This window comes from Lutzomyia longipalpis, chromosome 1 (assembly GCF_024334085.1).
Source record: "Lutzomyia longipalpis isolate SR_M1_2022 chromosome 1, ASM2433408v1".
NCBI lineage: Eukaryota > Metazoa > Arthropoda > Insecta > Diptera > Psychodidae > Lutzomyia > Lutzomyia longipalpis.
In genome coordinates, this window is record NC_074707.1 from 35,202,579 (window position 1) to 35,218,461 (window position 15,883).

General features: G+C 36.4%; 2 protein-coding genes across 4 annotated transcripts in view; one reads left to right on the forward strand and one right to left on the reverse strand.

Annotated features, from left to right (window-relative positions):
* Window positions 1-369: 369 nt before the first annotated feature.
* LOC129786304 (protein dispatched) lies at window positions 370-11,842 on the forward strand. 2 transcript variants are annotated; one of them, XM_055821219.1, is made up of 7 exons: window positions 384-722; window positions 792-1,670; window positions 3,345-3,714; window positions 4,776-5,031; window positions 6,086-6,760; window positions 6,819-8,025; window positions 8,112-11,842. In XM_055821219.1, exons 1-6 carry the CDS (start codon window positions 591-593, stop codon window positions 8,005-8,007), a joined length of 3,501 nt encoding a protein of 1,166 aa, XP_055677194.1. In that variant the 5' UTR covers window positions 384-590; the 3' UTR covers window positions 8,008-8,025; window positions 8,112-11,842. The 2 variants fall into 2 exon arrangements, with proteins under 2 accessions (XP_055677193.1, XP_055677194.1); XM_055821218.1 differs by having other exon boundaries at window positions 370-722; window positions 6,819-11,842.
* LOC129786302 (gamma-aminobutyric acid type B receptor subunit 2) overlaps window positions 8,949-15,883 on the reverse strand; it is a 59,580-nt gene continuing 52,645 nt past the window's right edge. For both annotated transcript variants that reach the window (XM_055821217.1, XM_055821216.1), the window contains exon 10: window positions 8,949-15,751. In XM_055821217.1, coding sequence (XP_055677192.1) covers window positions 15,087-15,751 — 665 coding nt within the window. In that variant the 3' untranslated portion in view covers window positions 8,949-15,086. The remainder of the gene's footprint in view (window positions 15,752-15,883) is intronic.

A 15,883-nucleotide genomic window follows, 5' to 3' on the forward strand; every position in this document is an offset into this window, starting at 1 on the left:
GGAAATTTCTTCATCTTGAGAATTTTGTGCGCGAAGATCGCGAAAATGTTGAAAGTTTTGAACTAATGATACCACAATCGACGCGGAATCGCTTCCTGATCACAAAAGATCCAATTTCGCTGGAAAATTTGGTGGAAAACGCGGGAAAATTGCGAAAAACCATCTGAGCGAGTGAAACAGTATCAGTAGTGTGCGAGTGAGAGAATCACGGTGAAATAGCATGTGCATCCGTCTCATTTACTCCTCAACAAACAGCGCTACAAAATATTATTGGTAGCTTTTGGAACTATTACAGTAGAGGTCCACATTTACGAATAATGGCGCATTAGTTTCAATGCGCGAGAGTAGTACATCCCATCATTCTTAGCTGTGGACCTCTACTGTAATATAGCTCAGGTAGCAAGGATTGAAAACGTCTGACAAAAATATTTTGGTACAAAAAATGTAGTTTTCCCGGAAGTGAGAGTGATTTTTCCTTTTGCAGAGGAAATAATGGTGGTGTTTGAGGTGCGAATGTTTTCCTGCTGCAGCACCCACGCAAAAATCCGGGACGAGTGTCCCTGAAAATTGTTGTTTTAGAAGCCCCCGCAATGATTTGGTACAATAAACTCCTGGCCAAGAAGCCCCATCTCATTCTTGTGGCTGTGGCTGTCTTCTGTGTGGCATGTATAGTCGTTGCACTCACAACAAGGCGCTTCCCGGACTTCTCAGACCCCACACTGGTGAGTCCTTTTTCCAAGGAAGTAATTTTTAGAATAAATTCCACGAAGCGTCTGGTTGCTCATTTCCAGGGATTCGAGGCACGAGGTACAACGATAAGCCAACGATTGACAGCTTGGAGGAATCTCCTCGACGAAACACGTCCCTCTGGGCGCTTAGTGGCAAATCCTCTTGATGATTTTCAATCCGTAGAAATCCCAGGATCTCGCAGGAGGAAGATTAAAGGCCCCCGGGAGCAGAAGAAGCGCAAAAAGAAGAAAATTCCCCTCCCAGAGAAGATAAAAATCATTAAGAATCTCCCTGCAAATGGAACATACGACCTGCCGGAGGATTACGATTCCCCGGATAATTTGACCCTGAACTCCAGGCATGAGCACTGGGACTATGGCAGGAATATCTCCTACGTGAGCGATGAGTCCACAAAGAAGCGGAATAAACTGAAGAAGGACAATTGGATAAAGTTGACCAAGATGTACCCACCACCGCTCACAACGGACGTCCACACCACGTCCGATGGGTTCTTCTGCGAATCTCCCAACAAGGAATACTCACACTTTGTTATGCGCCGCATCAATCATCAGCTCAATGAGTCCTTGCTGGAGCGCAATGCCCTCCTGGCCATGTGTGACCTCGAGCAAAGAATTGTCGGCACGAACTTCTACAATGATCTCTGTCAGCGTGAACTCACGTCCCAGCACTGCTGCCGCCCCTGGTCCATCCCCAACTACGTCGCTCTGCTGACCAACCGCTCCACGTGCTTTGACATTGAGGACGAAGACGTGGCCATTGTGCGGGAACTTCTTCTGCAATGCTTCCCGTACTATCACAGCCTTAAGCTAAGCAACGACTGCGTCCACCTCAAGTGCAACGTTCCTGCGGAATGTACGCAGTTCAATGCAGTTTACAACATCCTCCACTATCTTGCTGATGTTGATTTTCTCACCATTAATGTGAGTACATTATGAGCTTTCTATTATTTCCATTTAAGAGCTTTCTGAGCTTTTAGTAATCTCTATGTAATTAATATTTTTTAATTCGTTATATTCGTAAAAACGTTTAAAGTTTATTAGAATTGATCATTAGTAGGGAGGATGGTCAACGTGTGATCTTTGTGCTCGATTTTTCTTTAAAAAAGATGAAATATTTTAATGAATAAAAAATATTTAATAAAATTGAATGACCAAAGACCAAATAAAAGAATTCTATAATAAAACTTTATTTGAAAAAAGGAAAATTATTATTTTTTTTTTTATTATTTATTACGGGTCCCATCAATTCAAATGATTTCCCCAAAATTATTTTTGAGACGTATCTGTAAAAGTTCACTAAAATATAAGTATAAAAATCCTTGTTTTTTTATAGAGAGCTAAATGACCTTAAAAAGTTATAATGACACCGATTTTCCTTAAAAACTATTTTCATTTTATTTTTCTTCTCATTTTCTTGTTCTTTTGTAATAAATATGAATAATTTTTGGTCTTTTTGGTGTATAAATTTTATGATTAAAAAATGAAATTATTTTACATCTTAATAAAGCTGAAAAGTTTGCTTGTTTGACTATCAAATTATAAAACTAAAATTTTGAACAAATGAGCTAAAAAAATTCAAGGAAATATATTTTTACATTTTGCCCGTATACTTCACCCGTACAACAGTCAGTGAATTAATAGACATTTTCTGAGGCTTTGAGTGTGAGTTACTCCGGCTCGAAGGACCGCGTAGGGTTGTCTCGCGATCAAGAAGGCGAGCGCCCCAAGGACCCCTGTCGACACAGGGACAACCTTGTAGCTTATCATGGAGGACGAATGATAAGACGTGCGGCAAATTTTTGGTAGTCGGGATAACAGAAATGTTGTCCCCTTTATCGGTTAAAAAAATTGCAAAAAAAACTTTTTTTTAATTGGGAGAAAATCTTTTTTTTTTCATCTTTTATGAAGCGTCGAAAATAGGGGAAAGTGGGGTAAAAGTGAGTTACTTTGAACAATTTTTTGTTCTTTCATCCCGTTCTTGTTATTAAACTATATAATTTTGCAATTCCTTTTGTTCTTAAAATCATTCAAGAAAAGACTTGTCCAATATCCTTATCTTGTTGTGTTGTACGTTAATTGAAAACAATCCAAACTAAATGGCTGTTTATGGGTTTTTCTTTGGGGGTGGTTTTATCCTTTTTCCCCATTTTGGGTAACCAACTAATTGCCACATTTTCCGCTTTTCTGCCGGACCGAAGGAATTTTGTGTTGTTTCATTAGTCGTCGTATCTCAAATGTCTTCATCTTTATCATTTTATGAAGGTTCTTTATTTTTTTTCACTTCCTTCCCACTCACGAGATATTTTGGCACATTCCGTGAAGAGGTGGCATAAGAGGAGCTAACTATTGTTTTATTGGGGATCCTAACAAATGGCTTTTCTGCACGAAAGAGACCGCCCCATTAATTCATTGAGAATGGGCTTTATGATTGCTGCCGATATCTTCAACGGTTTATCAACACAAACGGTCAGCTCACCCCCCTCCGCGATGGCTGCCCCATTCGGAATTGATTCCTCAAATTGCCGACAATTTTGCTAAATTAACTCAAAGATGATAAAATCTCAAGGCTTTTACTCTTTTTGTTTTTCTCTGCAGGACTCAAATGTTTTCCTGACAACCGCCATGGTCTTCATTCCCATTGCACGGAGCACAAAGTCTCTGCCATTTTTTCATCATTTAATGGCGGAACCGTTGCGGAATGAACTAATTGATGTGCCAGCAATGGATATGGGCCTGAAGAATGCCCTCTTCGATGAATGCCTCCTGTCAGATGGCTGGCTCATTGGGCTCGGGGGCATTTTCATTGTGGTCTGCATGTGGATGTACACGACGTCGCTCTTCGTCACAACCATGACAATTGTTGCCATCGCCTTCTCCCTCGGCGTGTCCTACTTCATCTACACACTCATCTTTGAGCTGTCCTTCTTCCCATTCATGAATCTTCTTGCTGTCGTGGTTATCGTGGGTGAGTGTCCTTTCTTATTTCCTTGAAAATATTTTTATAAACATTTTGTGTTAATATTTTATTCAATCAATCAGTTGGAAAATAAGAATATAGAGTGGAAGCACACAGTGTGCTCGTCAAGGTGTCTAAATTTTAAGTTTGAGCTTATAAAAAAATTATATTTTAATTATTTATTTATCGAGAATGAATCGACGGTCCTATTTAGTGACCAAGAAATCCTTAAATCATTAAGATTTGCTCTGAAATTTTAACAATTTTAAGGATTTCTTATTCGCAGAATACGACCCAATAATTAAGAAAAATAAATCGTTTAGGGTTGATGAAGGACATTTTAAAATTCTTTAATTGATAAGATTATACGACTTGACGGCTTCTTGTCCATAATCTTAATTCCTTTTTACGCAATTTCAGTGATTTTCTAGCTTCTCGATTCTATAGAAATACTCTCAAGTTTTCAGTTTCTATGATTTTCCCTGGTTTCTTGTGTTCCGTATTTTATTTTTTTGAACTTCTATCATTTGTAAAATTTTCTTTTCTAATTTTCCGTGCTTCGCCCTTGAATGTAATTTAATTTTTTTTTAAAGTTTCGGCAGCTTTTGCTAATTTTTTTTAGTTTTCAGTATTCCCAGAAATAACTTTCATATATTTGATATTTTTCATGTTTCGTATCTTCCTGTTTTCTCGTGTGCCCCATAATCTGTCTTCGGTTATTTTTTTCTATTTTTACAATATATTTTAGTTTCTAATTTTCCTCGCAATCAGTTTTGGATCCCAAATCAATTTAATTTACCCTTCAAATTAACTTTTAAAAAATTCAAAAACTCAAAACGAATTTTTAAATAAAACATCGCGATTAGGACATCATCTACCTATACCCTTCTTCCCAAAATCACAACTATTTATAGTTTCCCAATTATTTTAAAAGCTTTTCACAATGAATTCACAAAAACTCCGTGACCTTTTTGTGCATTCATCTCTGAGGGCCAAAAAAATATTCATTGAATTCTGTCAGGAAGAATAAACGGAGATTTCTCTTTTTCTTGTGATGGATCCCTTTTTAGGAATCGGCGCCGATGATGCTTTCATATTTATAAAAGTATGGCGATGCTGTATTGTGGAGAGGATGAAATCAAGTGGATATAATTTCAATTCGACATCATCCTTTTCCTCGAATTTCTCCCATTCGGACACACTGACGGACCTGATGGGGATGACTCTCAAACATGCAGCACTGTCGATGCTTGTAACATCAATAACGACTTCGGCTGCCTTTTACGCTTCCTTTGTCAGCTCAATCACTGCAGTACGATGTTTTGGGTGAGTGAACAAAAATGCCAGCAAATTGACTTCAATTCCTGAAAAGGCCAAAATCCACCATCCTCCGCCCTGTTCTCCCCCCTGTAGAACTGCTTTGCCCGTATAAATTCTTTCGTGTGACTGATGGAATGTGAATTGTGTTAGACATTCAATGCGGAGCTAGCTCGTGAATTTCGCTCTCGCATCGCAATCTAAAACAATTGAGCTTTATAATTTTGCAGTATATTGTTTTTGGGGGATATGGTCAATGTCAGAGGGGGTGTGTATGCCGCGAAATTCCGGTAAAGTCCTCACGTACTTTATTGGTGTGATTTAGATTCCTTCTATCCGGGTGCGGTAGAGGTATAGTAGGATTTAACATGCTTCTAAATGCCATTAACTCTCGTGGTGGAAATTCCTCTGGTGGACACAGTAATTTGGTAGTAAATATCCTCGCGCTCTCTCTTTGGTTTAATTCAGATCTATTTATTCCTGTTGCCACAACTTCATTTTGTAGCTTTAAAAACTATTATCATGCACAGAGAACGTCTTTTGGGAGGGAAGCATAATGCGCCAAAAAGCTCGAGAGATGAATTATTCAAAAGAACTTCCGCACATCAATTTTACCATAAAGCTTTTAAATGCACAACAAACAGAATGTTGCTCACCAAGAGATTTTTGCTACCCAGAAATTAGGTCATAAACCAGCTGTGATTGCTGAATGGGAGACTTTAAAAATCATTTATTATCTGGTGTGTCTGGCGATATATTTCTCTCTCCATTAGCAGCTATTTTTCCCTTAATATTTTGCAAGAAATCTAAAGAATAATGAGGATTAAAAGTTTTAATTTTCTTTAGAATTTTTTGGCTTCAAAAATCTAGAATTTAGAATAATTTAAAGTTATTAAATTCTTTTCATAAACCCCATTCAAAAGCATTTAAAACTTTAAAGCTTTCGGAGCTTTCGTGCTTTAAATGTTTAATTAATAATTCCATAACGTTTAATGTGAGAAGCAAACTTCTTGTTTTCCTTAAATCAGTTAACTGAACCCTAATTAAAATGTTTCTTTTCCAGCATTTTTGCCGGAACGGCTGTTCTTGTAAATTATATCCTGATGGTAACGTGGCTTCCGGCTGCTGTTTCAATTGCCGAAAGACTGAGTTGTTTCCCTTCCCCGTGTGGACTGTGCAAGACTCTCTGCACCTACGTGCAAAATTTAATGAAAAGACTTCGCCTAGCCGCTGAGAAGATTGAAGATTTTATAATTCTCCTTGTTCTACGATACTCAAGTATTTGGATTGTTCTCTTGGGCCTAATTGGCATTGGAAGTGGCGTGATTGTGCTGTACTGGCCAAAGCTGCGACTTCCGGATTCGCCTGATTTTAAACTCTTCGTCAGTAGTCATCCGTTTGAGGTGTACGACAGTCATTTCAAGGAGATGTTCTGGTTTGAGAAGATCTACACGTCAAGTGAGAGCTTTAAGCTTCCTCTGAGATTTGTCTGGGGTGTGGAGCCTGTGGATAAGGGGGATTATCTCAATCCTGCTGCCCGTGGGCCACTCTATCTCAATCCTACGTTCAATGTTTCCCTCCCGGAGTCCCAGACGTGGCTTTTGGATTTCTGCCGGAAGCTGAGGAATCAGACTTTCTATCAGAACAGCACAGGGCTCTTGGTACCAAATTGCTTCATTGAGAACTTCTACACGTTCATGATGAGACGATGTCTGGATGCAATGGCTGAGATTGATCGGTGAGTAGCTCTTAAAAGAAGTTTCAAACAGTTTTTAATTTTTTTGGGATACTTTCAGGACTCCTTGCTGTGAGAATACAACGCGTCCCTATGATGCCTATATTTTCGACCAGTGCCTCCCTCAATCAATCTCCTCCCTCTATGAGACTCCCCGGGAGTTTTTCATTCCGGGCGTTGCTGGCCCGAAGTTTGCCCGCAAAGATAAGGCATCGAATGTTTCTTTGGTTCGTGCTCTAGTTGTAGAATTTGATTCAACGCAACCCTTTACAATGTCCTACTCAGAGATTAGTCGCTTTGTTCGGGATGTTGAGGATTGGCTCAAGGGTGAATTGGAAGCAGCCCCACCAGGAATGCGGGATGGATGGTTCATCAGTGAATTGGATTTCTACGATCTGCAGGATACGCTGTCGCAGGGAACACTCCTGGCTATTTTCATGGCCATGGGAGTTGCTCTGTTGGTGCTCCTCCTGGTCACGCTGAACATCCTCATCAGCTTCTACGCCATCGTCACCGTGACTCTGACGATCTTTACAACAGTGGCTACGCTGGTGCTTCTGGGATGGAAGCTGAATGTCCTCGAGAGTGTAGCAGTAACCACGGCAATTGGCCTAGCGGTGGATTTTAGCCTTCACTACGGTGTCCACTATCGCCTCTGCCCAGATCCCGATCGTGAGTCTTCCGTGAGATTCGCCCTGATGCGAATGATCGGCCCCACATCGATGGCAGCTGTAACCACTGGAATTGCCGGGGCACTAATGCTACCATCGCACCTACTGGCCTACATCCAAATTGGGATCTTCCTTCTGGTGGTCATGACAATAAGTTGGTTCTATGCAACATTCTTCCTGACGTCACTCCTTCGCGTTGTTGGGCCTCAGTATGGGTTTGGGCAGTTCCGGTATCCTTCACTGAGAATCAGGGATACAGCAAAGTCCGGGAAAAATGGGCAGAATCACGAGGGAACTGGCAGTAGAGATGCCGGGCAGAGAGCAGTGTCGGAGCAACTTCTGTCCGCTTCGAGTTCAGCTGCGGGTGATTTTGCGGGGTCGGAGTCCCACGAACTTGACTCTCTAACGTCGAATTCCATCATTAAGCCCCCAACAACACTCGAATACTCCCGTCCCATCAACTTCGACAGGGCCTTCAAGAAAAAGTTCTCCTACCCACGCGAACAGAGTCCCTCCACGGCCAGTGCAATCACGGTCGTCCTGCCTGATGACATTGCTCAGGATGCTAAGCAATTCTGAGAGTCTCTTCGGCGCCAGGTAAGGAATTGTGTAATTACTTCTTCGGCACACGGTCTCCAGCAGCGATGACTCTGAGATTTCAATTAAGCTTCTTGGGCTTTTAGGGCATTTCGGCAGAATGAGTGGGGAATCAAAGAAAATGAGACGAGTTGTGTACACTGCGTGGCAGAAATATGGGGACAGAGTGCTGGGAAAAAATACTTAAGAGTGTTTTTAAAGTTCTCAAGGAAAATCTATGGACAATTATATTCATAAAAGAGCTCCTAAATTAATTTCTCTTTAATTTTAATCAGATTATTCACTTGAAGAATTTTTTTAATTATTTTAATTTTGCTAAAGAGATTAAATTGACAAGGAAAATTTAATTTTAACGTTATAAAATTAATTAATTTTAACAGTTCCTATCAATTTGAAGGTTACTTCTGGTAAAAATTTACTTAAACAGTATTTTTTAAAGTAAGGATCAATGCAGGCTTAATGAAAAGGACGTTATGCACCATATACTTGAAGAATAGAAGTTTTCAAAATTTAATAAAATTCAGGGACGGTCAAATAATTTTGGAAAATCGGGAAGCAATTTTCAAGCTAATTTTGGTACAAAAAAATAAAAATTTGCTTGATTTTCTCAGTCGAGTGTGAAGCTTTAAATGAATTCAGTCTCATTTTGGAAATTTTTGATTAAAAATCGTATTTTTTCTTCAAATTACTTTGAAAAATATTTAAAATTTGTAACCGATTTTGAGACTTCATAATGTGCATAATATTTTTCATTTCCACCTCTTTATTGCTTTACTAATTTGATAAAAATTAATTTGCCAAGATCAATAAAGAGTACGAGAATTTTTTAAAATATTCTGATAGTTATTGTTCAAAAGACATTTCGGAGATAATTCTGTCCTTCTTCAGGTCTATGGAAAAAAAAATTAAAACTATTTTCACAAAAAAAACATTCATCGTGTCCTCATAAATCTGCCATGTTGTGTATTAGAAGGCACTGACTGCTGTTTAGGAGAAAAAGCCATTATCTTCCTTCCCACACTTTTATCTATAGAGGCCTCAACTTTGATCTCTTTGTGGTACTTAATGTGTTCTTATAAGAAAAGAATGTGTGTATATGGTGGAAGCTGGTGAAGGAGAAAATCCTCAAGAGGAAAGTAATTGTATAAATTATAAGAGTATCTTGCAAAACTTTTTCTCATATAACTTTCATGATGAGTTATGTCAAAGAAATAAAAACAATATATACTTATATATTTGTCTTATCACGAGAATTTTTCTATCATGTGTCTCACATGGATGTACGTGAGAAAAAGGTTTTTTCTTATTAAGAGAAAAAAAAAAGAAAACTGCATTTTAATGATCTGCCAAAATGAGAAATGTATGTTAGTGCGAAATATTTACCTTTTAAATGAGACAAAAAAAAACTCAATCTGCGTAGTTTTTATTGAGAAAGGGGAGAAGAAGATAAAAAAAAAACTTAATAATAAAATGAAGAAAAAAAAATAATTGACTGATTTTATAGACAAATGAAAGAGTTTCATGTAGAAAATATTTCTCTTTGCAATTTTGCATTTAAAATAGAGTCAGGAAGAACTTTAAAGAAAAAATACTTATAGAAGAGTAATGTGTATGTAATGTGGCATAAAAAATGGAGCATAAAAGATGTTGAACTTGCGTGTTTATCTGTTGTTCTTTGTAATAGAATTTGTATATTACAGGGAAAAGCTATTTAATTTAGCAATGATGAAGAAAATTCCTCTATCTCGCGTTTTCTGGATGTTTTCTTTCATTAACTCCGCACAGTATTTCACTTTTTAATGAGCCACAGACGAAGAAGAATGGAGCCGGGAGAGATGTTAATTGTGATAAAGTTAAGTAAAGAGGAAAATTATGTTGGACACGGCATAAATGCATTGTGTGTGGTGTGTGCATTTGGTGAGGGGGGCGCATGAGATGAAGAAACTCATCAATTAGTTTGCAAAAGGGATCTGTGAGTCAACAGGGTGGATAAAAAATCAATATTTGTTCCCTCATTGAATTCCTCTATGCGGGGATGACTTTTATCCCGCTAGCACCCCGAAGAGTGTTTGCATCTTTGAGTGGGTGCTCCCATAGAGATGAGTCCCTTACCCCCATCTGTGTGAGGGTGGGTATAGCGCAAATAATAAATGAGAGGAAATGGGAAATTGCACAACTTTTGATGAAGCAAAAGTGGGAGAGAAGCTTTTAATTTCGAAAGGAATTTTCCATCGTGGAACGATCAAAATCTTTTTCATTTTTTTTTCTTGCGCCACACGCACATTTAAATTCGCAGCCCTCAATAATTTAGCAATTTTAATATTTGAACTTCAAGATGGTCCTCCACCTCTGCCCCATAACATCCTATATTTATGCAGACGATCAGAGAATAAAATGAAAGGACCATACTGTATTTTACATACAATTAGACGCTTTTCTTTTATATACATAATTTTGAGGAATCAAAAGATTCAGAAGGAGTTCATTCATCAAAATATGGGACATAATTTTATTCAAGGAAATAATCGAAGTTTATGTAATCATGTAAGAGATCGAAAAGAATTTGGAAACTACCAAACACGTCATTTTGCATTGAAATCAGCTGCAAAAGACGACAATAATTTGCAGAAAATTCAAACAATGACGTCACTGTTCTATTTCCATGAAACATTCGCCCTGATGTTTCCTCATAAAGTTTTAACAGTAAAATCAGTTTTTTAAAACGCTCCTGAAACTATTTAAAAAATATTTTTACACTTGTTATGAAAATATTTTCAAAAATGCTTAAAGGGTAGTTTGTCTAAACTCATCAATGAAACATTAGAGTAATTGTTTCATGGATTATAAGATACAAAAAAAAGTGATGGCGTCATTCTTTGCTTTTTGGGCAAATTACCGATTATTTGATTCCAGTGAAACGTTGATAAAATCATTTTGGCTTTTCTTGTTCCTGTCTGATCCTTTACTACAAAGACTTCGAGTTTCTTTGAATGCTTTGAATTATGTTCTAGAATGAAATCATCGCATGAACAATGAATGAGCTCCTTTTCATTTTTTTTTGTAAAAAATTTGCTTTTTTTATATTCTTGTTCTTAAAGAAACATTTCTTTCTTTGCTTTATAGTATGTAAAATACAGTATGTATTATGCTCCTTACCTTTTTGCAATTTTTATTAACAACCTGTGTGAATGTCTTTTCATTTTAGGAAAATAAAAAAGAATCTCCCAAATTTTGGAGGAATTTTCCGCCCTTATTTCCAATTTAATATGAATATAAAATATTTTAATTTGTACATGCAAATTGATGTTGTAAAATGATGACATTCCATTAAAAGCTTTTCATTTTGTGATTTGCAAATTTATTAAACAAAAGGGACTCTCATCGCTACTGGTATTGCAGCGCGGTGTTGTGTTTATTACTCCAGCAGAAAACCAATATTGTGTGCACTCCGCGTGTTCTGGCTCTTTCATCAAATATAGAGAAAGGACGTGTATGTGGAACAAAATTGAAAAATCTGTACAGAAAATGTGCTCAATGCTCCTTTCCGTGCAATTTCTCACTCCACCTCTCCCTTTTGAATTTTTCAATTCAATTCCCTCTTTCACGAGAGAGAGAGAAATGTTTCGCCGCTATTGTTGTGATGCGAGGTGAAAATTGTTTTGGATAATAAAAGAGAAATATATACATTAAAAAATATATATATTTATTGGGTGGAAAAATAATGTTTGTATGCGGAGGAAGGAGAGAGATAGGAATGTCATGGAGGTAGAGAAGTAATAAATAAAGAGTAAAATGAGAAATAAAAATGCCAACAAAAGTCTCTTTTAATTCATATTTATTTGAGACATTTATCAGTTTAAATTTAATTTTTCAAATTTTAAATTCACTAATTCATCTTCACTAACAATCATAAAATTAGAAATTAAACATAACATTTCTTATCATTTTTTTTTTAATTTACTTTTATTTGGGAAGACACTTTATAAAATATTCTTTTCATATTATTATTTTAATGCTTATACAGTGTTTTTTTTTTACTTTTTTCTACTATTCTTTCACATTTTTTTCTCATTTTTCTTTTACTATAAAATTGATCTATTTTTATTAATATATTTTTTATATTATTTTTTTTTCTTAATGACACGTGCGAATGGTGAGTTTTTTTTTCTTCAAAAAGTGTTTTGCTTGTGGAGTGTTTTTTTCTAATTTATTTTTGAATGATTTATCTAGAACATTCAATCGATTGTCTTTTTTCAAAATCTGTTCTTGTTAGTAAAATTTTTAAGTGGTGGTGATTTTTTGTCCAAAACAAATGGCTTTCGATGTTCGTCTATAGAAAAAAAAAACATTTTCTCAGAATTCGTGTGGTTTAGCGTAAGTAGAGCTAAATTTGAGAATTTTGGATATGATTCGACTATTTGCCTCATTTTATTTATTTTTGTTTCCTAATTCAATGCGCATTGCTAAAACGTAAAATTCGCCTAATTGAGACTCGCAGAATGTTCAAAAATTCATTTTTTTTGTTTTATAATTTTCTTATGCTTAACGACATTAATTTAAAAAAATTGACGCATATTTTTTTTCTTCATGTAATTTAGAATATGGTTTTCATTTTACAATTTAATTTTTCTTTTAATCAATTTTTAAGAACTAATAATTCGTTTTTTTTATCTCACTTGTGTTAGTTTGCTTTCTTTCGCTATTTTTTCTACGTTAATTTTTTTGTTTTCATTCAATCTATTTTCTGTGCTAAATTTTTCCATTTTCTTGTATTTGTTTTCTTTTATTTTTCTTTGTTAATTTTACTATTTCTTAAATATTTCATTAGTTTTTTTACTCCATAATAATCCACTTTTAGTCACTCCAATTTTTACTTTTTTTTTTTTTAATTTATGGTAATAATTTTATTTATAAAATATTTGTTCAGTTGTCTTTGTTTTTTTTATATATATTTTACTCATTTATGCAATAATGTTTTTCTTTGTTCTATATATTAGTTCTATTAATTCTTTTTATAAATACTACTTCACGAGGGGGTGGGGGCGGGAAAATGTGATTTTGTTGTGAAAATTCTACACGTGAAAATGAGTTCTAAAGTCGTTTTCGAAAATTGTCGTTAACAATACACACACACAGAGAGAATTGAGGTTTCATTGTTAGTTATTTATCGTTATTTTGGCAAAAGTGGTTTCTCTTGTTGATGCAAGGGGGCTGGCGGGCTGGGGGAGGTTTTCCATTGAGGGCTTCTTGCGGGATTTTTGGCAAAGGTGGGGGTTGAATGTGTCGGATGTTATTATTTTGTTGAGCAAAGAGCGCACACACGGCATGCGGTGATGAGGAGGATTTTGCCTAAATTGCAAAAGAAAAGGGTGGTTTTCCGGGACGTACGGGGGTGGTTTTGGGGCAATATGTGTGAGCTTTCAACTTTTCATTCTATATGTAAGTACTTCTCTCTTCTTTCCTTCATCTATTTTTTTCTTCTTTTTCTTGGCTTCATGGGAATGTTCCAGCATCATCTTGTGCAACATTTTGCAACTTTTGTGCTACAAATGCTCCATCCCGGAGGGAGTTTACCGCATTCGGTCATCTAAAAACCTTCCTGCAATTGAAATTAACTTTGAAATTCTCTCTTTAGCTCCTTTTTTTCTATATCTTCTTCCCACAGGAGGGATGGAGAATGTTTACAAGAAAAGCAGAAAGTTTCTTTTTTTTGTATCTCAACCTATTAGCTTTGCACAGTGTTGTCTCGGTATCAATTCCACATTGTATATTATTTTCTACAGCGGATCAGTGATGTGCCATTTTATTACAATTTTCTACATTCTTATTTCTTGTATAAACAAGTAAATTAATTTAAATATTTTTATACATTTTTCTAATTTTTTTATATGTTTATTTTTCATTTCTTTTATCGCCGATTTGTATTATTTGCTATTTTTTAGTCTTAAGAAAAATATTAATATATTTATCTAGACTTAATTTGTGCTAATTGGGTGGCTTTACAACGTTTCAAGAAATTGTTGTATTTTGAATGATTTGATTTTAAAATAAATTTTTGAGAAATTCTTGATACTTTTTGAGACGTTTTTTCAAAATCTATTTATAGAGAAATTAATTTTGACTGTAAATATCTTGGGAAAATACATATTCAAAATTTTCTTCAAACTAAACAAAAATTAATAAATTAAGAGACAAAATTTAATTTCTCTAAAAATTATTTTTGTATAGAACATTTAATATTCTTAAAAAATATTAAATGAATTATTTTCACTTTTTTCAAAAGAAAAGGTTCTTTATTGATTTGTTTATTAGAGTTTTATGTTATGTATTTTAATATTTTTTATATGTCCTTTTTCTTTCTTCCAAAAGTATGTTAATTTATGGTTTTTCTGATTATTATTTTATATTTTTTTATCATAAAAGAAAAATTCCTTTCTGATTTTTTTAAAATTATTAACAAGATATTCCTTTAATAATTTTAATATTTTCCATCGAGATCATAAATGACAACAAGATGTTTTTCTTTCAAAAAAGAAAATTTCAGACAAATTGAAAAATCCATCTAAATCTTTTAATTTTTTTTTCAAATTCAGAATTGATTTTTAATTTTTTTAATTAATTAAAATTTTATTTAATCATTTTGTGCAGCATTGAAATGAGATTTAATTTAATTATTTTACTAATGCTTCTTATTATATGTATTTCTGTACATACATATTACTTGATTGAACACTGGACGATGAATTTAGCTAACCTATACCTCTTTGTGGCCTAGAACCAAATGGGTTTATCTTTTTTTCCTACTTTTCATGCGTTTTCCTATAAAATTGAAAATTTCCTACGCCTTACGTCTAAATGTCAACTAATCCACATTAATTATTAGGATCTTCTCGAGGGGTGTGGTAGTTGGTGTGGGGAACCTACACCAGGAGAGGGAGGGAGGATATTTACATTATGTACACAGCTATAGTGCGTCGCGCGATGGTAGAAAAGGGGCGCCATTGTCTATAATGCGTCAGTGGCACATCACTGAGCCCGGGGGGGCAGGATAATGGGGGGATTTACAGATACTCCACAATGTCGCATTTAATGGAGATATTGGGACAGCTGGCACCCACCATGTTGCTGCGACCGCGATACCTCGGCTCCCTCTCTGTGAGGAGTTTCCGGAAGATGGGCAGGATGTCACCGCCATCCTCGAGAAGTTCCGATTCCGAGCTGGCACCGTAGATGCTGGAATCCGTGCGATGACGATGCTTGTGTCCTGGTGCAACATTGGGCGATGACCGATGATGGGCATGATGCTGCATTGTTTTAGCCAACTTCCGCCCTCCAGCTGCTGGTTGACTGCACGTATGCGTGGGCGTAGATTCACGCTCACGCTCACTGTCCGTCTCACTCTGGCACGCACTCGCCTTGCTCTTGTGCCGATGCTTCGTGCGATTCTTCTCAGAGACACTGCGCTGAATTGGAGCCTGCGGGGACATGGTGGGCGGATGATGTTCTGGCGTTTGTGTTTGTTGCTGCTGCACAGCCGGTGGTTGGTAGCCGTGCTCCTGACACCGCACGGCATTCTGACACGTCCTAGCTGCTTGACGTTGATGCTGCTTCGCGTGGGAGAGCGTGTGTGTGTCCCAGAGGTCACTCTGCGATACAACAAAGCCCCCCTTTATCGCAGCACTGCCCACCTGGAGACTCACACGCCTCTGTTGCTCAGCACTGAGATCTGTCGGCGGAAGAGATATTACAGAAAACTGCCATCGGGATTATCTTCCCACATCAACGGACACAACGTGCGGGAAAATGTGTGTGGAGCGTAAAAAAAAACGATGAGTGCAGAATTCAAAGGGGCTTCCAC

What these genes read in the sequence shown, in the direction of transcription:
- LOC129786304 (XM_055821218.1), top strand. Translation starts at nt 591, where the DNA reads ATGATTTGGTACAATAAACTCCTGGCCAAGAAGCCCCATCTCATTCTT. An exon ending in TTGATTTTCTCACCATTAAT is followed by an intron (nt 1,671 to 3,344) that starts GTGAGTACATTA and finishes TTTTCTCTGCAG; the next exon opens with GACTCAAATGTTTTCCTGAC. An exon ending in GCAATGGCTGAGATTGATCG is followed by an intron (nt 6,761 to 6,818) that starts GTGAGTAGCTCT and finishes GGATACTTTCAG; the next exon opens with GACTCCTTGCTGTGAGAATA.